This window comes from Phalangium opilio, unplaced genomic scaffold (genome assembly GCF_054372755.1).
Source record: "Phalangium opilio isolate 3A_F unplaced genomic scaffold, DU_Popi_V2 ptg000217l_1, whole genome shotgun sequence".
Lineage (NCBI taxonomy): Eukaryota > Metazoa > Arthropoda > Arachnida > Opiliones > Phalangiidae > Phalangium > Phalangium opilio.
In genome coordinates, this window is record NW_028324218.1 from 984,965 (window position 1) to 1,005,860 (window position 20,896).

The following is a 20,896-nucleotide window of genomic DNA, read 5'->3' on the forward strand; positions in this document are numbered from 1 at the left end:
AACCGTTGATGTCTCTTCATTTCAGACACGAAAATCAAAGCCCAAAGTTTACTTCACCTCAGGCCTCAATTATATACTATTTGCTTCACTAAGCGTATTGCGGATAATACTTGATATACCCGCCGGAGTTTCAGTCTTAATTTTCTTCATGAAATCACTAAACCAAGGATTATTCTATATACAGATGTAGTATAGCTTAAGTAATATATAAACAGCCATTTCAAATAATAATATTAAAAAACATCCTTGGAATATCAAAATGAAACAGAGCTTTAAAGCTACAAAAGTACTAAATGCATCGTAACTACGAAAACGATTTCCACATATTCACTTTATATTATGGAAAAAGTGAATATTAAGGTTTTGTAGGATTTTTTAACACATCAAAACAAAGCGAACTGCTAACGCGACGCACTAGTGTGACAACGGACAGACACACACAGACAAAAAAATAGACTGCTTTTTAACTCTTTCCGTATTAATTTTGAATTGAGAAAAGAGATTATCTTAAATATTAAAATAAATATAATTAATATTAAATATTTTTTTCGTTAGTTGTTCGCCTTATTGTGCGTTACATCGTTTTAAAAAAGAAAAATTAAACAACCTTGAGAGACTTGACTAATATTGACGTTTGAATTGAAGGATATGACTGCTGCTTCGCCTTACTAAAATAGGTAGTATATAAGGGTTTCGAATCGCAGCTATGGATAAGAACATCGCAATTGCGTGAACCTTGGCGGAAGACCCCGTCAATGGAAGGCTAGACGTTTCTCGTAACCCTAGCCGATCGCCGCGTATGTCTTAACCTTAAGGATGATGGTGGTGTTAGAAGCCAGGTGTACAGACTGGTGTCCATGTGGGATGGACAAAAACCAAGACCAGAAGATGGTGGTGTTAGAAGCCAGGTGTACAGACTGGTGTCCATGTGGGATGGACAAAAACAAAGACCAGAAGATGGTGGTGTTAGAAGCCAGGTGTACAGACTGGTGTCCATGTGGGATGGACAAAAGCAAAGACCAGAAGATGGTGGTGTTAGAAGCCAGGTGTACAGACTGGTGTCCATGTGGGATGGACAAAAGCAAAGACCACAAGATGGTGGTGTTAGAAGCCAGGTGTACAGACTGGTGTCCATGTGGGATGGACAAAAACAAAGACCAGAAGATGGTGGTGTTAGAAGCCAGGTGTACAGACTGGTGTCCATGTGGGATGGACAAAAACAAAGACCAGAAGATGGTGGTGTTAGAAGCCAGGTGTACAGACTGGTGTCCATGTGGGGTGGACAAAAACAAAGACCAGAAGATAGTGGTGTTAGAAGCCAGGTGTACAGACTGGTGTCCATGTGGGATGGACAAAAACAAAGACCAGAAGATGGTGGTGTTAGAAGCTAGGTGTACAGACTGGTGTCCATGTGGGATGGACAAAAACAAAGACCAGAAGATGGTGGTGTTAGAAGCCAGGTGTACAGACTGGTGTCCATGTGGAATGGACAAAGACGAGAAGGTGGTGGTGTTTAGAAGCCAGTAAGTACAAACTGGTGTCGATGTGGAATGGGCGAAAGACTAGAAGATGGTGGTGTTTAGAAGTTAGTAAGTTCAGATTGGTGTCCATGTGGGGTGGACAAATGAACAGAGTTGTTAGACAGGCAATGGAGTAATAGCCTGTAAGTGGAATACAATTTCCGGGACTGTAAATGCAGTCTGGAAATTGAATACACGTTTGCTCCGATTTGCAAACTGCGAACGCGGTCACGTGGGTGTAACAACGGACAGACAGACACACAGACAGACACACAGACAGACAGACACACAGACACGTCGAAATTAGAACCTCTCCGTGACATACGTCACTCGGAGAGGTAATAGTAAGTTCAGATTGGTGTCCATGTGGGGTGGACAAATGAACAGAGTTGTTAGACAGGCAATGGAGTAATAGCCTGTAAGTGGAATACAATTTCCGGGACTGTAAATGCAGTCTGGAAATTGAATACACGTTTGCTCCGATTTGCAAACTGCGAACGCGGTCACGTGGGTGTAACAACGGACAGACAGACACACAGACAGACACACAGACAGACAGACACACAGACACGTCGAAATTAGAACCTCTCCGTGACATACGTCACTCGGAGAGGTAAAAAATGTGCCTAAAATTATGTGTGCCAAAAAAAATCGAATTAAAACGTTTAAAATTAAGAAAAGTACGTTAGATATTTTGAAATTCAAACCAACCGCGGAATACCGGCCAACTTGTTTTCCCCGTAGTGACGTCGCTAAGGGGACTATGATTCATTGGTTGTTTGTAAATAGGATCGTTTGAAATTCGCCAATGGAGTGAGGAAAATTCGAATTCGGATGATGGGCAGGAAGAATTCAATATTCAACCTTACCAATTTGAGCCTTTGCTTCCCGAAGAGCCTGCTTTGGTCCTTTGGAAGGCGAAAACCAATGGCGAAAACTTGCTGGTGATGGAAGTTGATCACCCCAATTCAATTACTGTGAACCAGGGCTGAGCCGCTAAGGGCTGCATATAAGTCATTCTCACGAACCACAATCGCGAGAAATCCACGAAAATACGGTTTTTAGAAACATCATGCAAATTAAAAATTAATTACGGTTAATTTTTCTAATATTATATAACATTATTTGTCGATAAAATACTGGTAATATTCTTACTTTCAAATGAACGTAATAATCGAATGGTAGCCGACATCCAGGGGAAATTCACTCCATATATTTCCTATGGGCGCCTGTAAAACTTCAACCCGCAACACTCGGGAGTACATGCAAACAAAAAATGAAGAAACGGTCTTCCCTTTTATTTTTGATATCATTCTAATATTATAAAAAAACGTCTTGGTTTGGACCAAGGCCGAAAAAACAAACGATATGTGTGAGGTTTATCAATTGGCTGAAGTTTCAGATATTGCAATTTTTTTAGTTATTTTTATCCATTTAATCCTTAATCAATATTAAATTCAATCAACTGATTTTACTGTTAATCGATCTATTCCCTCTAAATTAATTGAAAAAATTACATATCTACGCTTTTTCAAGAACAATTACATTTTCCGAAAACATTTTATCATGAAATTAATTATTTTGAAGGGAGTACGTGTTGAGGGATTTAATATTGAATATTTGAAATACTGTGTCTAAGAAGGCCAAGCGAACTTTGACATAATTCGAAAGGAAGATGTAAATATTTAATAGTGGATGCCAAACCAGGGTGTTGCACGAATTCATACATTTAATTTCGTATATCGAAATGCTACATTTCTAATGTCGCGACTGTGAAAGAAAGGTTGCACTGCAATTTTCATCTTCGTACTTTATACTTTCTTGGGGCGGGGGGTTAAGTTAAGTGTGACCTTCTTCGTTTAACTGGTAATGAATGGAAATGAATACAAAAGCCATTGGTACTGAAACGTATTTCTTTTTATGTAATCTTTACCTATACCTTTGGTTATATTTATACCGATATCATATTTTTCCAGTGCTACAGATAGCTACTTACTAACAAAAACCACACAGGATAAACGATGTTGCTTTGTCTTAAGTATACGGCATTCGTTTATTAACTAGTCTGAACAAAATAAATTTAAATTATCATATTTTTTTTAACATCAGTCTTCTTAGCAACTTACCGATTTAAAGGAATAGCGACGTAATTTAAAAATTATCTCAAATCTAAAGAAAACCTTACTTTTTTGAGAGTATAAACTCTTCTGATTCCAAATATATGCTTGATTAATATTTAAATATGAAGGAAAACACAGAAAAAACACTTTGAAAACTTGAAATTTGGGGGGCAAAAGCAAATTTGCGGAGAAGATTTTTGGCGGGGTTTCTCCTTGCTACGTCACTCACGGCATCTCGCGGAAAAGCCAAGCGCGCGCGCCCGAGACTCCCGAGTATACCAATGCCGCGCGAATCTGAATAAAATAGGCTTAACGCGGCGCTGAGACACTTATAGGCGTCACGTGAGCGACATCAAGAGTGAAAGTTTCTCCTTACTACGTCATCAAGCGAAACAAAATTTTAACTAGGCCTTTTCCAAACACTAAACTTTGATTGCAATTTAACTAATTTCTACGAAACCAAATACAAAAGTAAACATATCATAATAAACTAGATTTTTCAAGGATTTTTTTAGCATTATAAGTTTGTGGGTGACGAAAATTATGTCGCTAACACTTTAAGTTTTTTTTTTTTTTTGATGCAAACTTGAAAATTTGTCAAGCCAGCAACAATTAAAACTATGTCCGTCAAGTGCTTACACGAAATCCCTTCAAAATAATTAATTTCATGATAAAATGTTTTCGGAAAATGTAATTGTTCTTGAAAAAGCGTAGATATGTAATTTTTTCAATTAATTTAGAGGGAATAGATCGATTAACAGTAAAATCAGTTGATTGAATTTAATATTGATTAAGGATTAAATGGATAAAAATAACTAAAAAAATTGCAATATCTGAAACTTCAGCCAATTGATAAACCTCACACATATCGTTTGTTTTTTCGGCCTTGGTCCAAACCAAGACGTTTTTTTATAATATCTGTTACTTCAGTCTTAATGTAATTAAATTTTGAATAATTATGTTTGCTTTACCGTCATACATTTGGGGTTGATCTATTTCTAATTGCTTAAAGAAGTACTTCAGTATCGTTAATTACATTTAACTTATATCCAATAACATTGATTTCGATAAGCATATAATGTTGCACTTTATTTATGAAAGAAGCTTAAAAACGACGGTATTTGAAATATGGAAGAAAAATATTTGTTTCGTACACTGTATACGTATACAGTGGTGTCGAGATCAGACCAACAGCTTCCTTTATGTACAACCCCCAATACTGCCAACGGGTGATGTCATACTAAATTATACAGGGTGTAAATAAATGTTTAGAATTCATGTTTTATTGTATGCAAGTGACAACGAGTGACAAGGTACAAAAAGAATACTGGAGAATGCAACAAAATATTTTAAAGCACTGTCCTACGATTAGTCTTAGAACGTGGGCCTCAAATTGCAACCTCTTAACTGTTTGGTAAACACCTCAACGTAAATATTCGACGTTTCTACCATTGTGGTTTAGGCAATCTTCCAGACGACTGTCCATGTCTTGCAATACATTTGCAAGCAGTAAACTCATGACGCATGGTAAGACTAATGGTATTGCCGTCTTGGGAAATCCTCGTCCGTTAAGGCTTGATGTAGGGGGTATGATAATGCCAGTAATGATGCCCTTGTAAACTGGCACAAACAGTAGAATGGCTTAGTGCAACTTCTTGTTCCACCGCTCTACTATTAGCATGAATTGGCTTCAAAACGTGCTACGATGTCAAAATCTATATCCTCATTACAGACTATACAGTCTCTTCTACGTTCATGATCTTGCACTACCGAAATCACGAAGGTGCTCGCCAATGTCGGAAAAGGTGCTTCGCACCGGATGTTGTCGGTGTGGAAACCGTTCGGCATAAAGCACTGCCTTTAGTTGAACGTTACTGCGACCTTCACCCAAAAAAACATCCTGTCCAATTTGTCCTGGTTAGAACAGGTTGGCATTTTGCTAGGAAACGAGACTAACTACTGTAATTCTACTACTTAGCTCCTACACTGAAGACCCTGTATATCAAAAGGGACCGGAAGTACCTCAAAGTTGAGTTTTCAAAGATTGCCAGATTGAGCAGGTCATGGGATTTAAAGTGATGAAGGTCGCTTTAACGTTCAACAAGTGACACCGCGGTATGTTTTTGGTGCTCCAATGTCCTCACCCGATAGGTCCAAACAATTACCATCCTGGTTTTTCGGCTCAGCGTTGCGGTATTGCCGGTTCCATTAGAAATACAAGGTCTGTAGTGTTACAATTGTAACAATACTCCTGTTAAAAAGGCACACAAACTGTACCCCCGCCCCCTCCCCCCAAAACACTTTTAAATTTCGCGCCTTTTCAATGGCTCTCTTTTCAATATGGGAAAAATGATTTTAAATTTTTTAAGTGTAAGAATTAAACAGGAAAATGGAGGCTGAGTGAAAGATAAGTGTAGTTTTAATTATAATTTGTTAGTTTAATTATAAGGTATCCATGAATTTACCAAAAACATTCGTGTTTTGGGTTAATTTCACATTAATTATACTTAATTAAGTTTAATTTAACGGTTTATCTAGTGTGGATTTAGTTTATAATACAAGTTTCAATGAAATATTAACTTTAATTGCAATTACTCTAAAATAAGTATGAGCTTTTGATGTATTTTAATGATGAATTAAATTAATTCGAAAGCGAAATAGGAAACATCTGTGGCTGTGCGAAAAACTTGCGTTGTTTTAATCTTAATTTGAGCGCAGTTCGGGAGAGTGGATTAAGCTTAAAAGTATAATTTATTGGAATTTTTTACCCTAATTGGAATATTTTGTGCAGTTTAACATTTTTGCCACAGTCATTATTTTACCCTAAACTTTTGAATTTCGCGCCAATTAATGTACTTTAAACATAGTTGAAATTAACTGAAGTGTGAAATAGAAAACATTGGGATTTACCAACGGCTTGGGTAGTTTTAATCTTAATTAAACAGTTTATTTAAAAGTTATTTGAGCTTTTAATCCAAAAAATGAATATTTTTGGTTTAATTTCACGTTAATTATATTTAATTGATTTAAAATTAACGTAAGATTGTATTTCGGCAGTGTACATTTAGGTTATAAATGACTTTCAATATATACTTAACCTTAATTGCAATTTTTAGTGGGTTTTGACTCTTATTTTACCTTAAACTTTCAAATTTCGCGCCTATTAATGTACTTTAAAGATAATTTAAATTAACTAAGTATGAGATAGAAAACATGGGGCTATACTAACAGCTTGTGCAGTTTTAATCTTAATTAAGTATTTTATTTCAGAGTTACTCGAGTTCTCATCCAAATATGTATATTTCATGTTTAAATTAACGTTAATTATACATAATTAAGATGAAATTAATGAAGGATTGAGGTTTGGCAGTGTTGATTTAGCTTATAAAATGAGTTTCAAATCACCTTAATTGTAAAGTTTAGAAGAGTTTTTCATTCTTGCCAACACAATGTGTTAAACTTTTATCATACCACGTGCTAAATTTGCGGTAACATAAAGATCATCTATAACATATGTTAATGAATGATGTGATTCTATAGTTTAGCAACTTTGGCTTCAATAACAGTAATTAAATTAAATACCTAAACAATTCATAGCAATTTAGACAAATAAATGTGAACTGTGGAGATAGCCAACAACGTAACCCTCCGTTGCTGACGTGGTTACGTTGGAAAAATCTGCGCTGATGTAAACATGGAAATTATTTGACTAATTAAATTACATAACGACACTGACCTCCTGGATTAATCAGCACCACTGTTACTTATATTTATGAATTAACAAAATCCACTGTTGGTAACAAATAGTTAAGCTGCGCTAACGTAAACATCACGACTCTGCAGTAGGGAAAACATATTAAACTTTTTGTCATCTTACGAGTAGTATTTTGAAGTTTTCGATCTTTTCACAGGGTGAAAAGCATTATCTTTATTTCAACACGTTAATAATTTGAATAGGTATGCCATTTATTGGAAGCGCACACGGTAAATACAGCATAAAAAGCCTAGTGTTAACCCGGTTAGGCTATGTTTCTAGCATAAAATTGAGCAGACTATACACAGGATTCCAAAACAAATGAGAGCTGGAAATCAGCCTTTTTAATAATCTTTAAAGAGTAACTAAAATAGGGTAATGGCAGCCCTCTGCCTTCGACTGTATTAAGCTCTATGGGGAAATAAGATGGGGTGCTATTAGTCTATACAACTTAAGCCTTGGCCGTAAAGAACGTTCAAAAACTTACTTTAAATGATATAAAAACCTCTGTTAACTGTAATTATTTACCTGAATTACTTTTCTAGACGAAAATTCGACCTGATAACGACGTATTTCTTATTAAGGGTGCTACAGTTAATTAGAAAATACATATAAAGGTGCTCAAGCTCGGTTGAAATACCAAAGTAATTTGTTAGCGTCCACTGCTAAGAAATTAGGAAAATCAGCAAGAAAGCCAACATTTGAAATATGTCAACGTAACTTGTTAGCACCCACAAACCTAGGCCCTTCTAGTTGTCAACGAGAACGAAATGTAGAATTAGGTTTAAGCGTGCTATAAGGTTAGGCTGACTTCTGGCCCAAAAGTAATTTTTTGACGTACTATCTTAATTAGTTAAATTACAAAAATTAGAATTCATTAATTAAAAATCGAAACACGTAAGTTTCCCATTTAATAAATGCTTGTTAATTTAGAAGTATTGCGAAAACTAACTTCGCTATACTTTTCCCGTATGACCTATGACCATTTCGTTAAAAAACCGAAAATTTTTTAATGCTTTTTCTATGGGACGCTAACCCTAAAAGGTGTGACTTTTTCTTTAACATTACGGAAGGGTGTCATGTCATATCTACAAGGGCCTACCGGCCCTGTAGAATAAATCGTTAATTGTATTAGAAACTCTAAGGTTTTTATACTGGTGTTTAAAATGTTGTATATGCGGATCAAATATATTTGGATCATCAAAGTATGGGAGTTCCTTATTAGCCGTATTTTGCACTCGAGTCATGGGGCTTAAAAGTAATATTTGTGAAATGCCTATTTTAAAAAACTATAATTGAAATGCACCCGCCTATTGGTATGCCCAATGGAAACGTTGGTACCCCGACTAAAGTCTTCATGGATCTAATACGTCAATGCCGATTACCTTCTTCGGTAATTGGGAAACTGGGCTTGGAATTCCCTCGATCGAGGGCCAAACAAAAGTACAGTAGTGTACCATTCGATTATGGACCAAAGTGGACAGCCGAGAATGGGACAGGAAGTACCCAAGATGGAAAACACGAGTTCGTCAGGACATCGAGGGGACATCTCAAAAACCAGTTTATTAATAGCTTGGAGCACTTTTTTTATTCAAAACGCGCGGGTCACTGCTCCCAATGACTAGTTTATTAAAAATTGCTATGGGGACCTCTTTAATTATTTTCATTTTAACATAAATTTCGACTCCAGGAGTCCAGTTGTGTATACAACCCTAAGCCGAGGGAGATTTTTTTGGAAGAGAGAACGACCACAAGTCCTGGGACCAGTAGAAAATTAAATTGGGACCAGTTTCGTATTTAAGACATCAGGGGTCACTGGTCCGGAGGACTAGTTCAGAAATAAACCTTATTTCCAAGCCTGCATCTAATTACTGATAAGTTCGTGGACAGGAAACAACAACCGATAGAGGATGAACCGCCGCTAGAGGATATTAGCCAATCAGGGGTAACTACTTGAGGCTTCCATAAGTTTATAAATGGCAGAGTGACGACGACAATGATACTTGCAAAGAATGGGAACGTCACGAAAGCCTACATAATGACGTAACACGCAGTCAAGAGCGCGCCAAAGAGCGTCTCTTTGAAGAAGAGATTGAACTCAAATGGGAAAAAGGTGGATCTGGTTTGCTTTCCTACACGGATGCCCAGTATTGTTTGATGAAAAAACTGCCGATGACGTCGATATGAGTATTTATTACGAACAAGGTAAATTAAGATCCAATCACAAGTCCAAGAAATATTTCCTAACTTCTTAAGGCGCTGGTGACAAAGACGCCAAAGGCCATGAGGCAAGAAACTAGTTTAAGAAGTGGCACTAACGATTTTCAACGCGATACGGGCAAAATTGGTGGTTTCGAACGATACGCGAAAGTGAGTGTACCAAGAAGAGTGTTGGTAAGGAATTGCGTACTTACCCTTTTTGACGTTCTTGCAGGGTTTCGGTAGACGCATTATGAAGGAACAAAGTTGGAATGAAGGTGATGGACTTGGAAAGACCATTATTGGACCAGCGCAACCCATAATTGATGTTGGCCAAAAACCCTGGGATAAAAAGGCATTTTGGGTGAGAATAATTGTTGTTTCATCTTATTTACACTTGTTTTTATTTACTTTTGACGCAATTAATTTAACAGTTTTCAGGGGGAGAAGTTGGAACTTTAAAGTTTATATAAATATTTCCTTAAAAAAAATTATTAAACTAACTAATTTAACCTTAAAATTACTATATAAAATTTGTATAATTTAGTCTTTAATTGCTCGCGTAAAAATAGTTCTAAAATTAATCATGCAACATTGCGGGATTTGCTTATTATTTTTGGTAAAATTAATTAAATCCAGATATTAATTAGAAAAAGGGTTTGATTTCAAAAGACCATGCGGTAAATAATTTTTTTTTAACGTAGGAATTGGCATAGTTGCTCTTAATATTCAAAGAAGACGACAAGCGTGGGTAAGAAATGAATTTACCTTGTGGCAACACTTGGTATATTTAAACGTTTGGAAGTTGCCTTGAAAGAAACGTTTGAGCTTGAGGAGATATTTGACGCATTCTTTCTTCAGCCGTTTTTCTTTCAAGTTGAGCACCCTAAATTAATTAATTTGATAACTAATTAATGTTTCCTAAATGATTTGATTTAATTTACCACGTAATAAAGCGCCGAGGTTAAAAGCTGCGATTCATATTCTCTCTTTCTGTAATTAGCATAGGTTAATTAATTAGAGGAATTTTTTGATTGGCCTTCGCGGGAAGTACAAACGCACTAAACTGTCTATTGGCTAAAACGTTTACAAGTAGATTCTATCATTAAATAAACTAAAAACACTCGGAATTAATTTCAAAATATCATATTTATTAGGAACGTAATGACAATTGAATAAAATTTATATGGAATAGAAAAATTTAGTGAAAATAACAAAAAGGAAAAATTTTTAAGGACACTTTATTCATGTTTGAGAGAGACTTTCTTAACCCAACGAATCCATCCTATGAACATCCAAATCGTGACCACCTGCCCACATTGCTGAGGGCTTGAGCTCGGGAATGCTGCTGCGTTTGACCAGACTGTTCAGGTTGAGTCGCGACATACTGACGTGTTGGCAAATGTTCAGATTAAGGCCTATTTTTTAAAATCTCCCCGGGCAATTAAGGCCTATTTTTTAAAATCCCCCCCCCGGCAATTAAGGCCTATTTTTTTAAAAATCCCCGGGCAATTAAGGCCTATATTTTAAAATCCCCGGGCAATTTGGGCTATTTTTTTAAAAATCCCCGGGGCAATTTGGGCTATTTTTTAAAAATCCCCGGGGCAATTTAGGCTATTTTTTAAAAATCCCCGGGCAATTTGGGCTATTTTTTTAAAAATCCCCGGGCAATTTGGGATATTTTTTAAAAATCCCCGGGCAATTTGGGCTATTTTTTTAAAAATCCCCGGGGCAATTTAGGCTATTTTTTAAAAATCCCCGGGCAATTTGGGCTATTTTTTTAAAAATCCCCGGGCAATTTGGGATATTTTTTAAAAATCCCCGGGTAATTTGGGCTATTTTTTAAAAATCCCCGGGTAATTTGCGCTGTTTTTTAAAAAATTCCCGGGTAATTTGGGCTATTTTTTAAAAATCCCCGGGCAATTTGGCCTATTTTTTAATCCCCGGGCAATTTGGGCTATTTTTTTAAAAATCCCCGGGCAATTTGGGATATTTTTTAAAAATCCCCGGGTAATTTGGGCTATTTTTTAAAAATCCCCGGGTAATTTGGGCTATTTTTAAAATCCCCGGGCAATTTGGGCTATTTTTAAAATCCCCGGGCAATTTGGGCTATTTTTTAAAATCCCCGGGCAAAAAAAAGCTCCGGGGGTTTTTGAAAAGTAGGGCTATAAGCTCCGGGGGAAATAATTTGGGCTATTTATTAAAATCCCCGGGCAATTTGCGCTATTTTTTAAAAATCCCCGGGCAATTTGGGCTATTTTTTAATAATCCCCGAGCATTTTGGCTATTTTTCAAAAATCCCCAGGCAATTTGGGCTATTTTTTAAAAATCCCCGGGCAATTTGGGCTATTTTTTAAAAATCCACGGGCAATTTGGCCTATTTTTTAAAATAGTATCGGATCGGTTGGTTTTGGATCATATCGGTATCGGTTCATGTTTGTACCGGTATCGATCGGTATCGGGTTAAGCCTGGTATCGGCCATCTCTAATTATAACCGTAAGCATATCAAACCATGCTTATGTTACAACTTTTATACTGTATGCAAAATTTCATTGTTAAAGTCATTTATTCTGTTTATTAAGAGTGTGTCATGTCAACCTATTCGGCTCGCCCTTTTTAATTTTACACGGAATTTTAATTACGGTAAAATTTAAGAAACGGCACCAAAACCCCTGTCCCTGTCCCGGACGCGTCCGCGAAACGAACGCTTACGATGAGAGAGAGAGGGAAACCGGTCGCGTCCGCGAAACGTACGCTTACGATGAGAGAGAGAGATCGCTAGCGTACGCGGTGGCGATACGAAGCTCCGCGTAGAGAGAGAACTGCCTGCCTGGTATATTAGTGAGAGGGGGAAGAGGGAGAGGGGGCATCCCGCTCGGAGAGAGAGGAAAGAAAGGTAGTTTAAATCTCGCGGGCTTTTTTGAGTGAAGGGAAACAAGATGATAATTTTCGTGCACTACTGCACTTTGTGCGCGTGATACATCAGAGATTATGCTGGATGGTTAGGTTAGGTTTCGTAAAATAGAGGGGACGCTTTACGGTCATAGTGATTTCTGGTTTAGGGGATCCAGGATTTTGTTTAAATACATTATTTGATTCGTATGGTTTTTAAAAATTATACTTTAGTGGGGTGCACAATTTAGTTTCATTAATATTATTTGAAATGTGACGTTATTAGAAATTAAAGGGATACACGATTGTGTTTCAGAAATGTTTTTAGTTGTACGATTTATTGGAGATCAACTATACGGGGGGGGGGTCACGTGAGCCGTGTAAAATTACTATTAAGGCCCAGCCCTTGGGCCATCTTGTTCTGTTATGTTAAGAAAGCACGGTGTTTCCCGTCGGTGTTTGCACTCCTGATCGTGAAACTTCAGATGGACTTGGTACTGATGTACAATTGTTCAACTTTCCCAATACTCACATTACAATGAATATTTTTATCATCTGCAAAAAGGAAACTAGTAGTAGTATCTGTTCTATGTATCCATATTTGAGAGCTTATTACTTAATATCATAAGTTTATATGATATGTTCCATAAGTCTGTACTAAGCCAGGCTCGCTATACGGGATTTACGAGAGGTACTTCTGTGGGCGCTGACATTCGCTGTCGTCGAACGCGCTCCGTAGCCTTGGCAGAACAACTCTCCGAAAAGGGGGCGGTAACCTCGTAAGTCCCGTATACGAGAATCTATGAACTACGTCGCTTCATGACCAGCTCTCAGTAACCAGTGGCAAACGTATGGAACATATATTATGAACTTACGCTGCTATATCTGTAGCTTGATTGTCATGAAAAGAATAATTTCACAAGATAATAATACAACTCCAAAGGACCAACTCCTTGTTTCCGACAGAGACTCAAGTTCTGAAAGTTGTAACATAGAGCGTGCATAGATTACCAAATGGAGTTGTTGCATCATTGTATTAGAAAACAGGGAACTCAGAATGCATTTGATTAGGCGCTGCTCCGGCGCGTAGGGGGCCTCTACAGCGCCCCCCTCCTGCCTTCATCCCTGTGCCCAAATGGTACCTGCGGAACCGCCGTCAAGGCATACGGGATCGGCCAGCGGGCCCGGCAACGCCCCTTAAGCAGGTGACAGAGGCGGGACACCGTCGGCGGCGAGCCCAGCCAGGAGGTGGTCGGTGACAGGGCTCGGACTAAGGCAGCAGAAGGCTCGAGGGGCCGAGAAAACAGGGAACTATGATGATAAACGGGGGAATACGATAGTATCAGAAAAATACCAAAGGATAACAATACAACTCCAAGGGACGAACTCCTTGTTTTCGCCATCGACTCAAGTTCTGAAAGTTGTAACATAGAGCTTGCATGAAGTTGTTGCATCATTGCAGCTAAGCTTCTAGTATTGGGAAACAGGGAACTATGAAGGTAAACCGTGTATACGATAGTATATAAAAAATACCAAAGGATAACAATACAACTCCAAGGGACGAACTCCTTGTTTTCGCCATCGACTCAAGTTCTGAAAGTTGTAACATAGAGCTTGCATGAAGTTGTTGCATCATTGCAGCTAAGCTTCTAGTATTGGGAAACAGGGAACTATGAAGGTAAAACGTGTATACGATAGTATATAAAAAATACCAAAGGATATCGATACAACTCCAAGGGACCAACTCCTTTTTTTCGTCATCGACTTAAGTTCTGAAAGTTGTAACATTGGGTATTAGTATCGAAAAGAGAGTATAAAGATGGGAAACAGGGTATTGCAGACTTAAGAAAACCGTGTATTAATTAGGCTAGGGTGGTAAAACATTCCTAATGAATTCTTTTAAAGTTATATTTGACCAAAATGGAGTCGAAATCCCTTATACCGAACGTTTAAATTATCTACATAAATTAATCTGTTGAGAACGGAATACTGTTGTCCGCTTATTTTTAACCTGAACTAATAAAAAATTAAACCAATTTAAACATTATATAGGCCTATTTACGAGACCCGAAATGAATGAGATTTTGCGTTTGTTGGTATAAACATAACTTCCTATACTTCGTAATGCTAGAGACTTAATGAGAGCTGGTTCGAGAACGACGCGAGAATTGACTACACGCGGTTTTGCAGTCCATCTTCCCATTTAGTCTGTACTAAGCCTTTGACAGCGCATAACCAGGAGTCGCTTTACGAGAATCTATGACGTTTCATCTACGTCACTTCATGACAAGCTCTCAGTAACCAGTGACAAACTTATAGAACATATCTTATGAACTTATGGTATAAACAATAGGTAGATAAAATATAAGGTAGATAAAATATCTATATTTTTATTACTTTTATAAAAAAAGATACAATTTTTTTTTTCGATCTTGTAATTTTTTAATTAAATCTATGGGTGAAATCGGGAAAGAAAAAAAGTAAAAGCATTTTATTTGTAAAACAGAAATTAATTAAATTGGATACATTTTAGCTATTTTTTAATTAATTTTTGATTATAGAGTAAAACATAAGTTTAATTAAATTGCCTTAAATACAGGTCTACGGTTAGTTGGTAAAAATATTAGGCTAAAGGGCAAAATCATAATTTAACAACAACAAGTTGGGAAAACCAAAATATTACCTCTCCGTGTCAAGAGGTCTACTACTACAAACGTATTTACCTAGATATGGAATTATTTCACTTTTTTGAAGTAAAAATTTACGAAATATTGAAGCAGTATTCCAAACATAGCGAATGTACAGTAAAGCAGACGACATTTTACATCCAATAAGGTTAAATCTTGGACACATGGAAATCAGTCAATGGGGAAAAGAACAGGAAATGAAGTCTACGCTTCAGCTGTTTACCCTTTATTCTGAAAGCTACATTCACAACTGGTTTGCAGTGTAAACACTATCGTCTCGTCTACCCTCAACAATATTCTTAGTTCGCCAACATGATTGTTAACGTTAAATAACACCAAAGCTAAATTGTAGCTAGACGCACTAATAGTCAATGCGCACCATAAAGAGAATAATAAGTCTGTAGTTACTAGCCGTTTACCATTAGCCCTTTTACTAACCTTATTATTATTATTTAAGAGTGTATTTAACTTTCGGCTCACTCTGAACCGTTGATGTCTGTTCATTTCAGACACGAAAATCAAAGCCAAAAGTTTACTTCACCTCAGGCCTCAATTATTTACTCTTTGTTTCACTAAGCCTATTGCGGATAATACTTGTTATACGCGCCTGAGTCTAGGTCTTAGTTTTCATCATGAAATTACTAAACCAAGGAATATTCTATATACAGATGTAGTATAGCTTACGCAATATATAAACAGCCATTTCAAATACCAATATTAAAATAAATCTTTGGAATATCAAAATGAAACAGAGCTTTAAAGCTACAAAAGTACTAAATGCATCATAATTACGAAAAATACTTCCACATATTCACTTTATATTATGGAAAAAGGGAATATTAAGGTTCTGTATGATTTCTTAACACATCAACACAAGGCTAACTGCTAACGCGACGCACTAGTGTAACAATGGACGGACACACACAGACAAAAACATAGACTGCTTTTTAAATCTTTCCGTATTAATTTTGAGTTGAGAAACAAGATTATCTTTAATATTTAAATAAATAAAATTATTTTTAATTATTTTAATCTTCAATTATTAACATTAATAATAGTTAAATCGTTTAAAATAAAGTTATACCTATTATCTTCTCAAACTTTTCTAATATTGACGTTTAAAGTGAAGGGTACCCCTCTTGCCCGCTTTCTTCAAATTTTGGGGTATATATACAATTCGTTTCCATTATAATAGTAAGGAAAAAGCGCAATTGCGAAAACCTTTGGTGGCCGATCCCACCTTAGGGAGGCTAGACGTTTCTCGTAACCCTAGCTGATCGCCGCGTATATCCTAAAACCAAACGATGATAATGGAGTAGAAGCCAATGATACAGATTGGTGTCTATGTGGAATAGACGGAAGACCAGTGGATGGTGGTGTTAGAAGCCAATGATACAGATTGGTGTCTATGTGGAATAGACGGAAGACCAGTGGATGGTGGTGTTAGAAGCCAATGATACAGATTGGTGTCTATATGGTATAGACGGAAGACCAGTGGATGGTGGTGTTAGAAGCCAGTGTAAGTGCGGACTGGTGTCAATGTGGGATTGACAAATAATAGAAGATGGTGGTGCAGGAAGCCAGAGAAGTACCAGACTGGTGTTTATATGGGATGGACGAAGACCAAACAGGGTGGTGTGAGAACTCAAGTATAGAGTAGCCAACGGAGAGAAATACAATTTTCCAAATTTCTGTGAACTGTCAATGCGGTCCGGAAATTGGGAACACGTTTGCTCCGATACGCAAACTGCGAACGCGGTCACGTGGGTGTAACAACGGACAGACAGACAGACACACACACAGACAGACAGACAGACAGACAGACAGACACGGCCGTTACAGAACCTCTCCTGGACTACGTCACACGGAGAGGTAAAAACCAATTTTTACCTATTTTTGTTACTATTATAAATATTTATTACCTTACTAAATCTTTTGGGAATCTGAAGAAAGAATTGTCGCAATTTTTAATAGCGCAACATTGCTTGATACTGTTTGTAGGGCCCGCCATCAGGGCTCTACATAAGGCACTAGTCAAGGCATTTGACTACTAAAATAAATCGAAATCTGGGGGCTCACTAGTCAACTTGACTAGTAAAATAATGTCCCAAATATTCGTAAACCATGCGTCTCAAAATAATTTTTAATAGAGCTAAACATTTGACAAGTCTATACGCGTTTTCATATAACGGCAAAGGAACGGAATTTAAGACAGGGGGAAGAGATTAAGAGAATCCCACGACCCTTTAGTCATTTACTCAACTGGTATTAATAAAATCCTACTTTCATTCAGACGTGTCACGTTTCTGTTTTCTGTGCTTTAGTGGTAAAGCAAATATATACATTACCTTACCATCTTGTTTTTATACCCCCAATTTTTCCCCCACTAGTCAGTGACTACTAAAAAAAATTGGGATAGGGGGGCACACTAGTCAGGCTGACTACTAAAAAAAAGTACCCTCGTGAGTCGTGTTTTACCTTAGGCTCGCGTACCAAAAAAATGAGGGGGGGGGGGGGGGAAGAGAGTGGGGGTTTACAATCAACTGAGAAAATATAGGAACGCTAGTGACATCTAGCGTAGAGTTAAACGACTAAAAAAAATGCTAACACCCTTGAACTTGATAACTTCATGAACGGTAACTTTCTTAGCGACTGCGTGATAAAAAAAGAACAGTTTCCCTGCCAGTAGTCCAGTGTTGGGCAAATCGCGAATGATGTTGTACTACCAAGCCGGGGGGGGGGGGGAAATTCGGCGAATGATCGAAAAATTCGCGAATTTGCCCACCACTGCAGGCTGCCACAAATTACTACTTGCAGCCAAATCCGAGTATTTCAAAACTATGTTCTCAAGCGACATGAAGGAAGCCAAGGAAAACTTAACAGGCTGGACGACGGTGTCCGCACCGTCTACGATTTACTATATTTCATCTACACCGGAAAAATTCCATCAAATATAGACAACACTTGCCAAACATTGATACACGCCGCCTATCTCTTTTTCATGAGAGATCTACGAGAGATATGCGGTGACCGACTGCAAACACTGATCAACCGGGAAAACGCCGTAGAAATTCTGCTAATTGCAATAAAATACGAAATGGAAAAACTTAAAAAAGTCGCCGTTAAATTCATCGCTAATCATGATATATACATTTTCCAGACAACTGCTTGGAATGAGGCTAACTTGGAAATAACACGTGATATGTTTAGTGCTGCAATGGATGTATTGCGCGATGTAATGCCAGAAGAGGCGCCCGAAAACTTAAGTTAGGTTTCATTTAAGTTTGTATTCTGAACGTGTACCAGAAGAAGACAACAGAATGGTCAACAATCCCCTTATCAATGATTGAAATGAGCTCCTTTTAGAACAATCCTAGGCCTAAATCTAACTTTTTCACGTTCAAATTTGATCAACTTTGGTCAAAACATTGGTTAAATACCGTTTTTTGTATATTTCTAATTCTTGTACTTAAAAAATTAAACAAAACTTATTTTCATGAAAATTTGTGTATCACCAAACCACGTCTAGTGAACATTTCCCTGTAGAGTATTCTAATAATTACTTGCAAAATGTAATAGGACATTTTCAACTCAAAAACGCCCTTTTTGGACTTATCAGACATTATTTATAAAAATAGCATACGAACGGCTTAGGGCCTATTCCATATTAAAGACGTTTCTTGTTGTCAGGACCTATCTTGGAACTTTGCCATCGGCCTTTGCAATGGAGGCCCGAGAAGCTCGTTCCAAACTCAGGTACCTCGGCCGCCTAAAGTTCCTCCCCCAAGTCAGATTGGCCAAACAAGTGTGCGAGTCCATTCGTGCCAACGGTCTAGAGACCTCATGGACTTTCCGCGTCGCGGCGTTGGATAGGAAATATGGGGTCGGCACCGCTAGGGGTGACGCAACATCCTATGACACCTGGGCCAGCCAAGTCGACGGGGAAACAACCGAGCACGCCGAACGGACGTGGCGCTCCGCAATCTCCGCCAAGCAAAGCCTACGGCACTACGCGGCTAAAGCGCATCCCTCAGTGGAGGCCTGCTATGATGGCTCTCACGGAGGAGGCCTCCTTTTCCAGGCACGGACGGGGTCCCTGCTTACGGGTGTCCGCCGCGCCGACTTCGGCGATTACCAGCGCACCTGTCGCCTCTGTGGTCTCCAAGACGAAGATGTCTTTCACGTCATAATGGCGTGTCCAGAGACGTGTGCCTCATCCGCGACCTCCAACTGGCGCCGTGTCAATCGTGGTAGCCCGTTGGAAGTCGTCCTGGGTCTGGAGGGCTCCGTTTGGGACCACGACGCCGTTCGGGCCATCCTCACGACCTGGTGGACCAAAAACGAAGCCTGGCGACGCGCCCACCCCGACTCATATATACCGCATTTTCTGGACCGGTAGGTCTCAAGGCTTCCGTTCCCCCGCTGCCACCACAAACAGTGTAACATTCGCGCATATTGTTTAACATATTAACTTCTGCTGCGCTCCCCCACTTTTAGGGAGCCGCCCTGATTCAAAAGGGCGTACCATTGTACGGCGAACAATTTAAACCTGTAAACCTGTATTGCATGACCATTGAAGGTCGTGTTGAAGTGTTGCGGTAACTTAAAGGCGCAGTTGCCTGAAGAATATTTAGCGACGACGGCTTGCAGTGAGTGGACCCCAGTCGTCGTCTAGCTAAAACTAACTTTTCTTATAGGCCTACGTGATCAGCTTTCAAATTATATCTTTCCCGAAACTTAGTTAAAAGTTAGTTGCAAAAAGTTAGTTGCTATGGGGATCGTTTGATTTTATCTTGGTAAAGACAGTGTTGTGTATTGACCGCAAGGCGGCGCTCCAAGATGAACATCACGTGATAGAGTGATGTAGAGCAGACTTAGAAATAAGGATAATTTTTAAACTAGTCCTTGGGACCAGTGACCCCCCTAGTGTCCTAAATAATAAACTGGTCTCCGGAGTGGTCCCAGCCTTTGTTCTCCTATAGATTTGCAATTAATAAACTGGTCCCGAGGACCAGTAACCCCCACTTTTTGAATTAAAAAACTAGTCCAAGCAATTAATAAACTGGTTTTGGACCAGTGGACGTGTGCTATTTCTAAGTCTGATGTAGAGTGACAGAGCGAATGAAGAGACTAAGCTATATAGACGTTTTTCTAAGTCGTGAATTAATCATTCTCAATATCTTTGTTGTAACTCAATCAGTATTAAAGTATGTTCGTTAATTAAGTACCTGTGACTTTTACTAAACACGAAACATAACATTGGCGACGGAGGCTTTCTTTCCTTCGCGGGTCCGTTTTTTCCGTTTCACGCTACCGCTCGCGAGCCGAGGCTTAGGCCTTCCTACGCCGTTCTCGTTCAACGGGGGATTATTCCTCTAGAGATTTGGCGTTTCTTTCGAAAATGGTGCGCCGCGCGTTTGTATATGTGAATGACGTCACTGAATGTCTAGGATTAGCTAGAAACCACAAAAGGGAGTCTTATACTATAATGGAATTTTGTCTGTCAATTTTACGGGTATCTTTTTACTTGTGAAATTTTTACCACTACACTACCCCAGAGGAAGAATTTAAATAAAATTATAAATTTTATTGCTAATCTCTTCTTTTCGAAAGTAAATAAGAATATGATTAAATTCTGAAATAAAAATAATAACTCGGCCTAGGATTGAATTGTTTCTTTTAAAAATTACTATACTGATATGAAAGAAATATTTGAGTCTATG

The 20,896-nt window shown here is 38.2% G+C and overlaps 1 protein-coding gene, 1 long non-coding RNA gene and 1 pseudogene across 3 annotated transcripts; 2 read left to right on the top strand and 1 right to left on the bottom strand.

Moving 5' to 3' along the window:
* Window positions 1–4,901: 4,901 nt before the first annotated feature.
* Window positions 4,902–7,362, bottom strand: LOC149615433 (uncharacterized). 2 transcript variants are annotated; one of them, XR_016376027.1, is made up of 2 exons: window positions 7,223–7,362; window positions 4,902–7,144 (listed from the first exon to the last, which is right to left on the bottom strand). It is a non-coding gene; the product is annotated as an uncharacterized LOC149615433 (long non-coding RNA). The 2 variants fall into 2 exon arrangements; XR_016376026.1 differs by having other exon boundaries at window positions 4,902–7,117; window positions 7,223–7,359.
* A 1,332-nt stretch (window positions 7,363–8,694) lies between these two features.
* LOC149615434 (G patch domain-containing protein 3 pseudogene) lies at window positions 8,695–9,581 on the top strand (annotated as a pseudogene).
* A 60-nt stretch (window positions 9,582–9,641) lies between these two features.
* LOC149615435 (G patch domain-containing protein 3-like) lies at window positions 9,642–11,047 on the top strand. The gene is made up of 3 exons (XM_089857204.1): window positions 9,642–9,764; window positions 9,829–9,957; window positions 10,028–11,047. Exons 1-3 carry the CDS (start codon window positions 9,678–9,680, stop codon window positions 10,064–10,066), a joined length of 255 nt encoding a protein of 84 aa, XP_089713330.1. The 5' UTR covers window positions 9,642–9,677; the 3' UTR covers window positions 10,067–11,047.
* The last annotated feature ends 9,849 nt before the right edge of the window (window positions 11,048–20,896 follow it).

What these genes read in the sequence shown, in the direction of transcription:
- LOC149615435 (XM_089857204.1), top strand. Translation starts at nt 9,678, where the DNA reads ATGAGGCAAGAAACTAGTTTAAGAAGTGGCACTAACGATTTTCAACGC. An exon ending in GTTTCGAACGATACGCGAAA is followed by an intron (nt 9,765 to 9,828) that starts GTGAGTGTACCA and finishes ACGTTCTTGCAG; the next exon opens with GGTTTCGGTAGACGCATTAT. An exon ending in GGGATAAAAAGGCATTTTGG is followed by an intron (nt 9,958 to 10,027) that starts GTGAGAATAATT and finishes TTAATTTAACAG; the next exon opens with TTTTCAGGGGGAGAAGTTGG.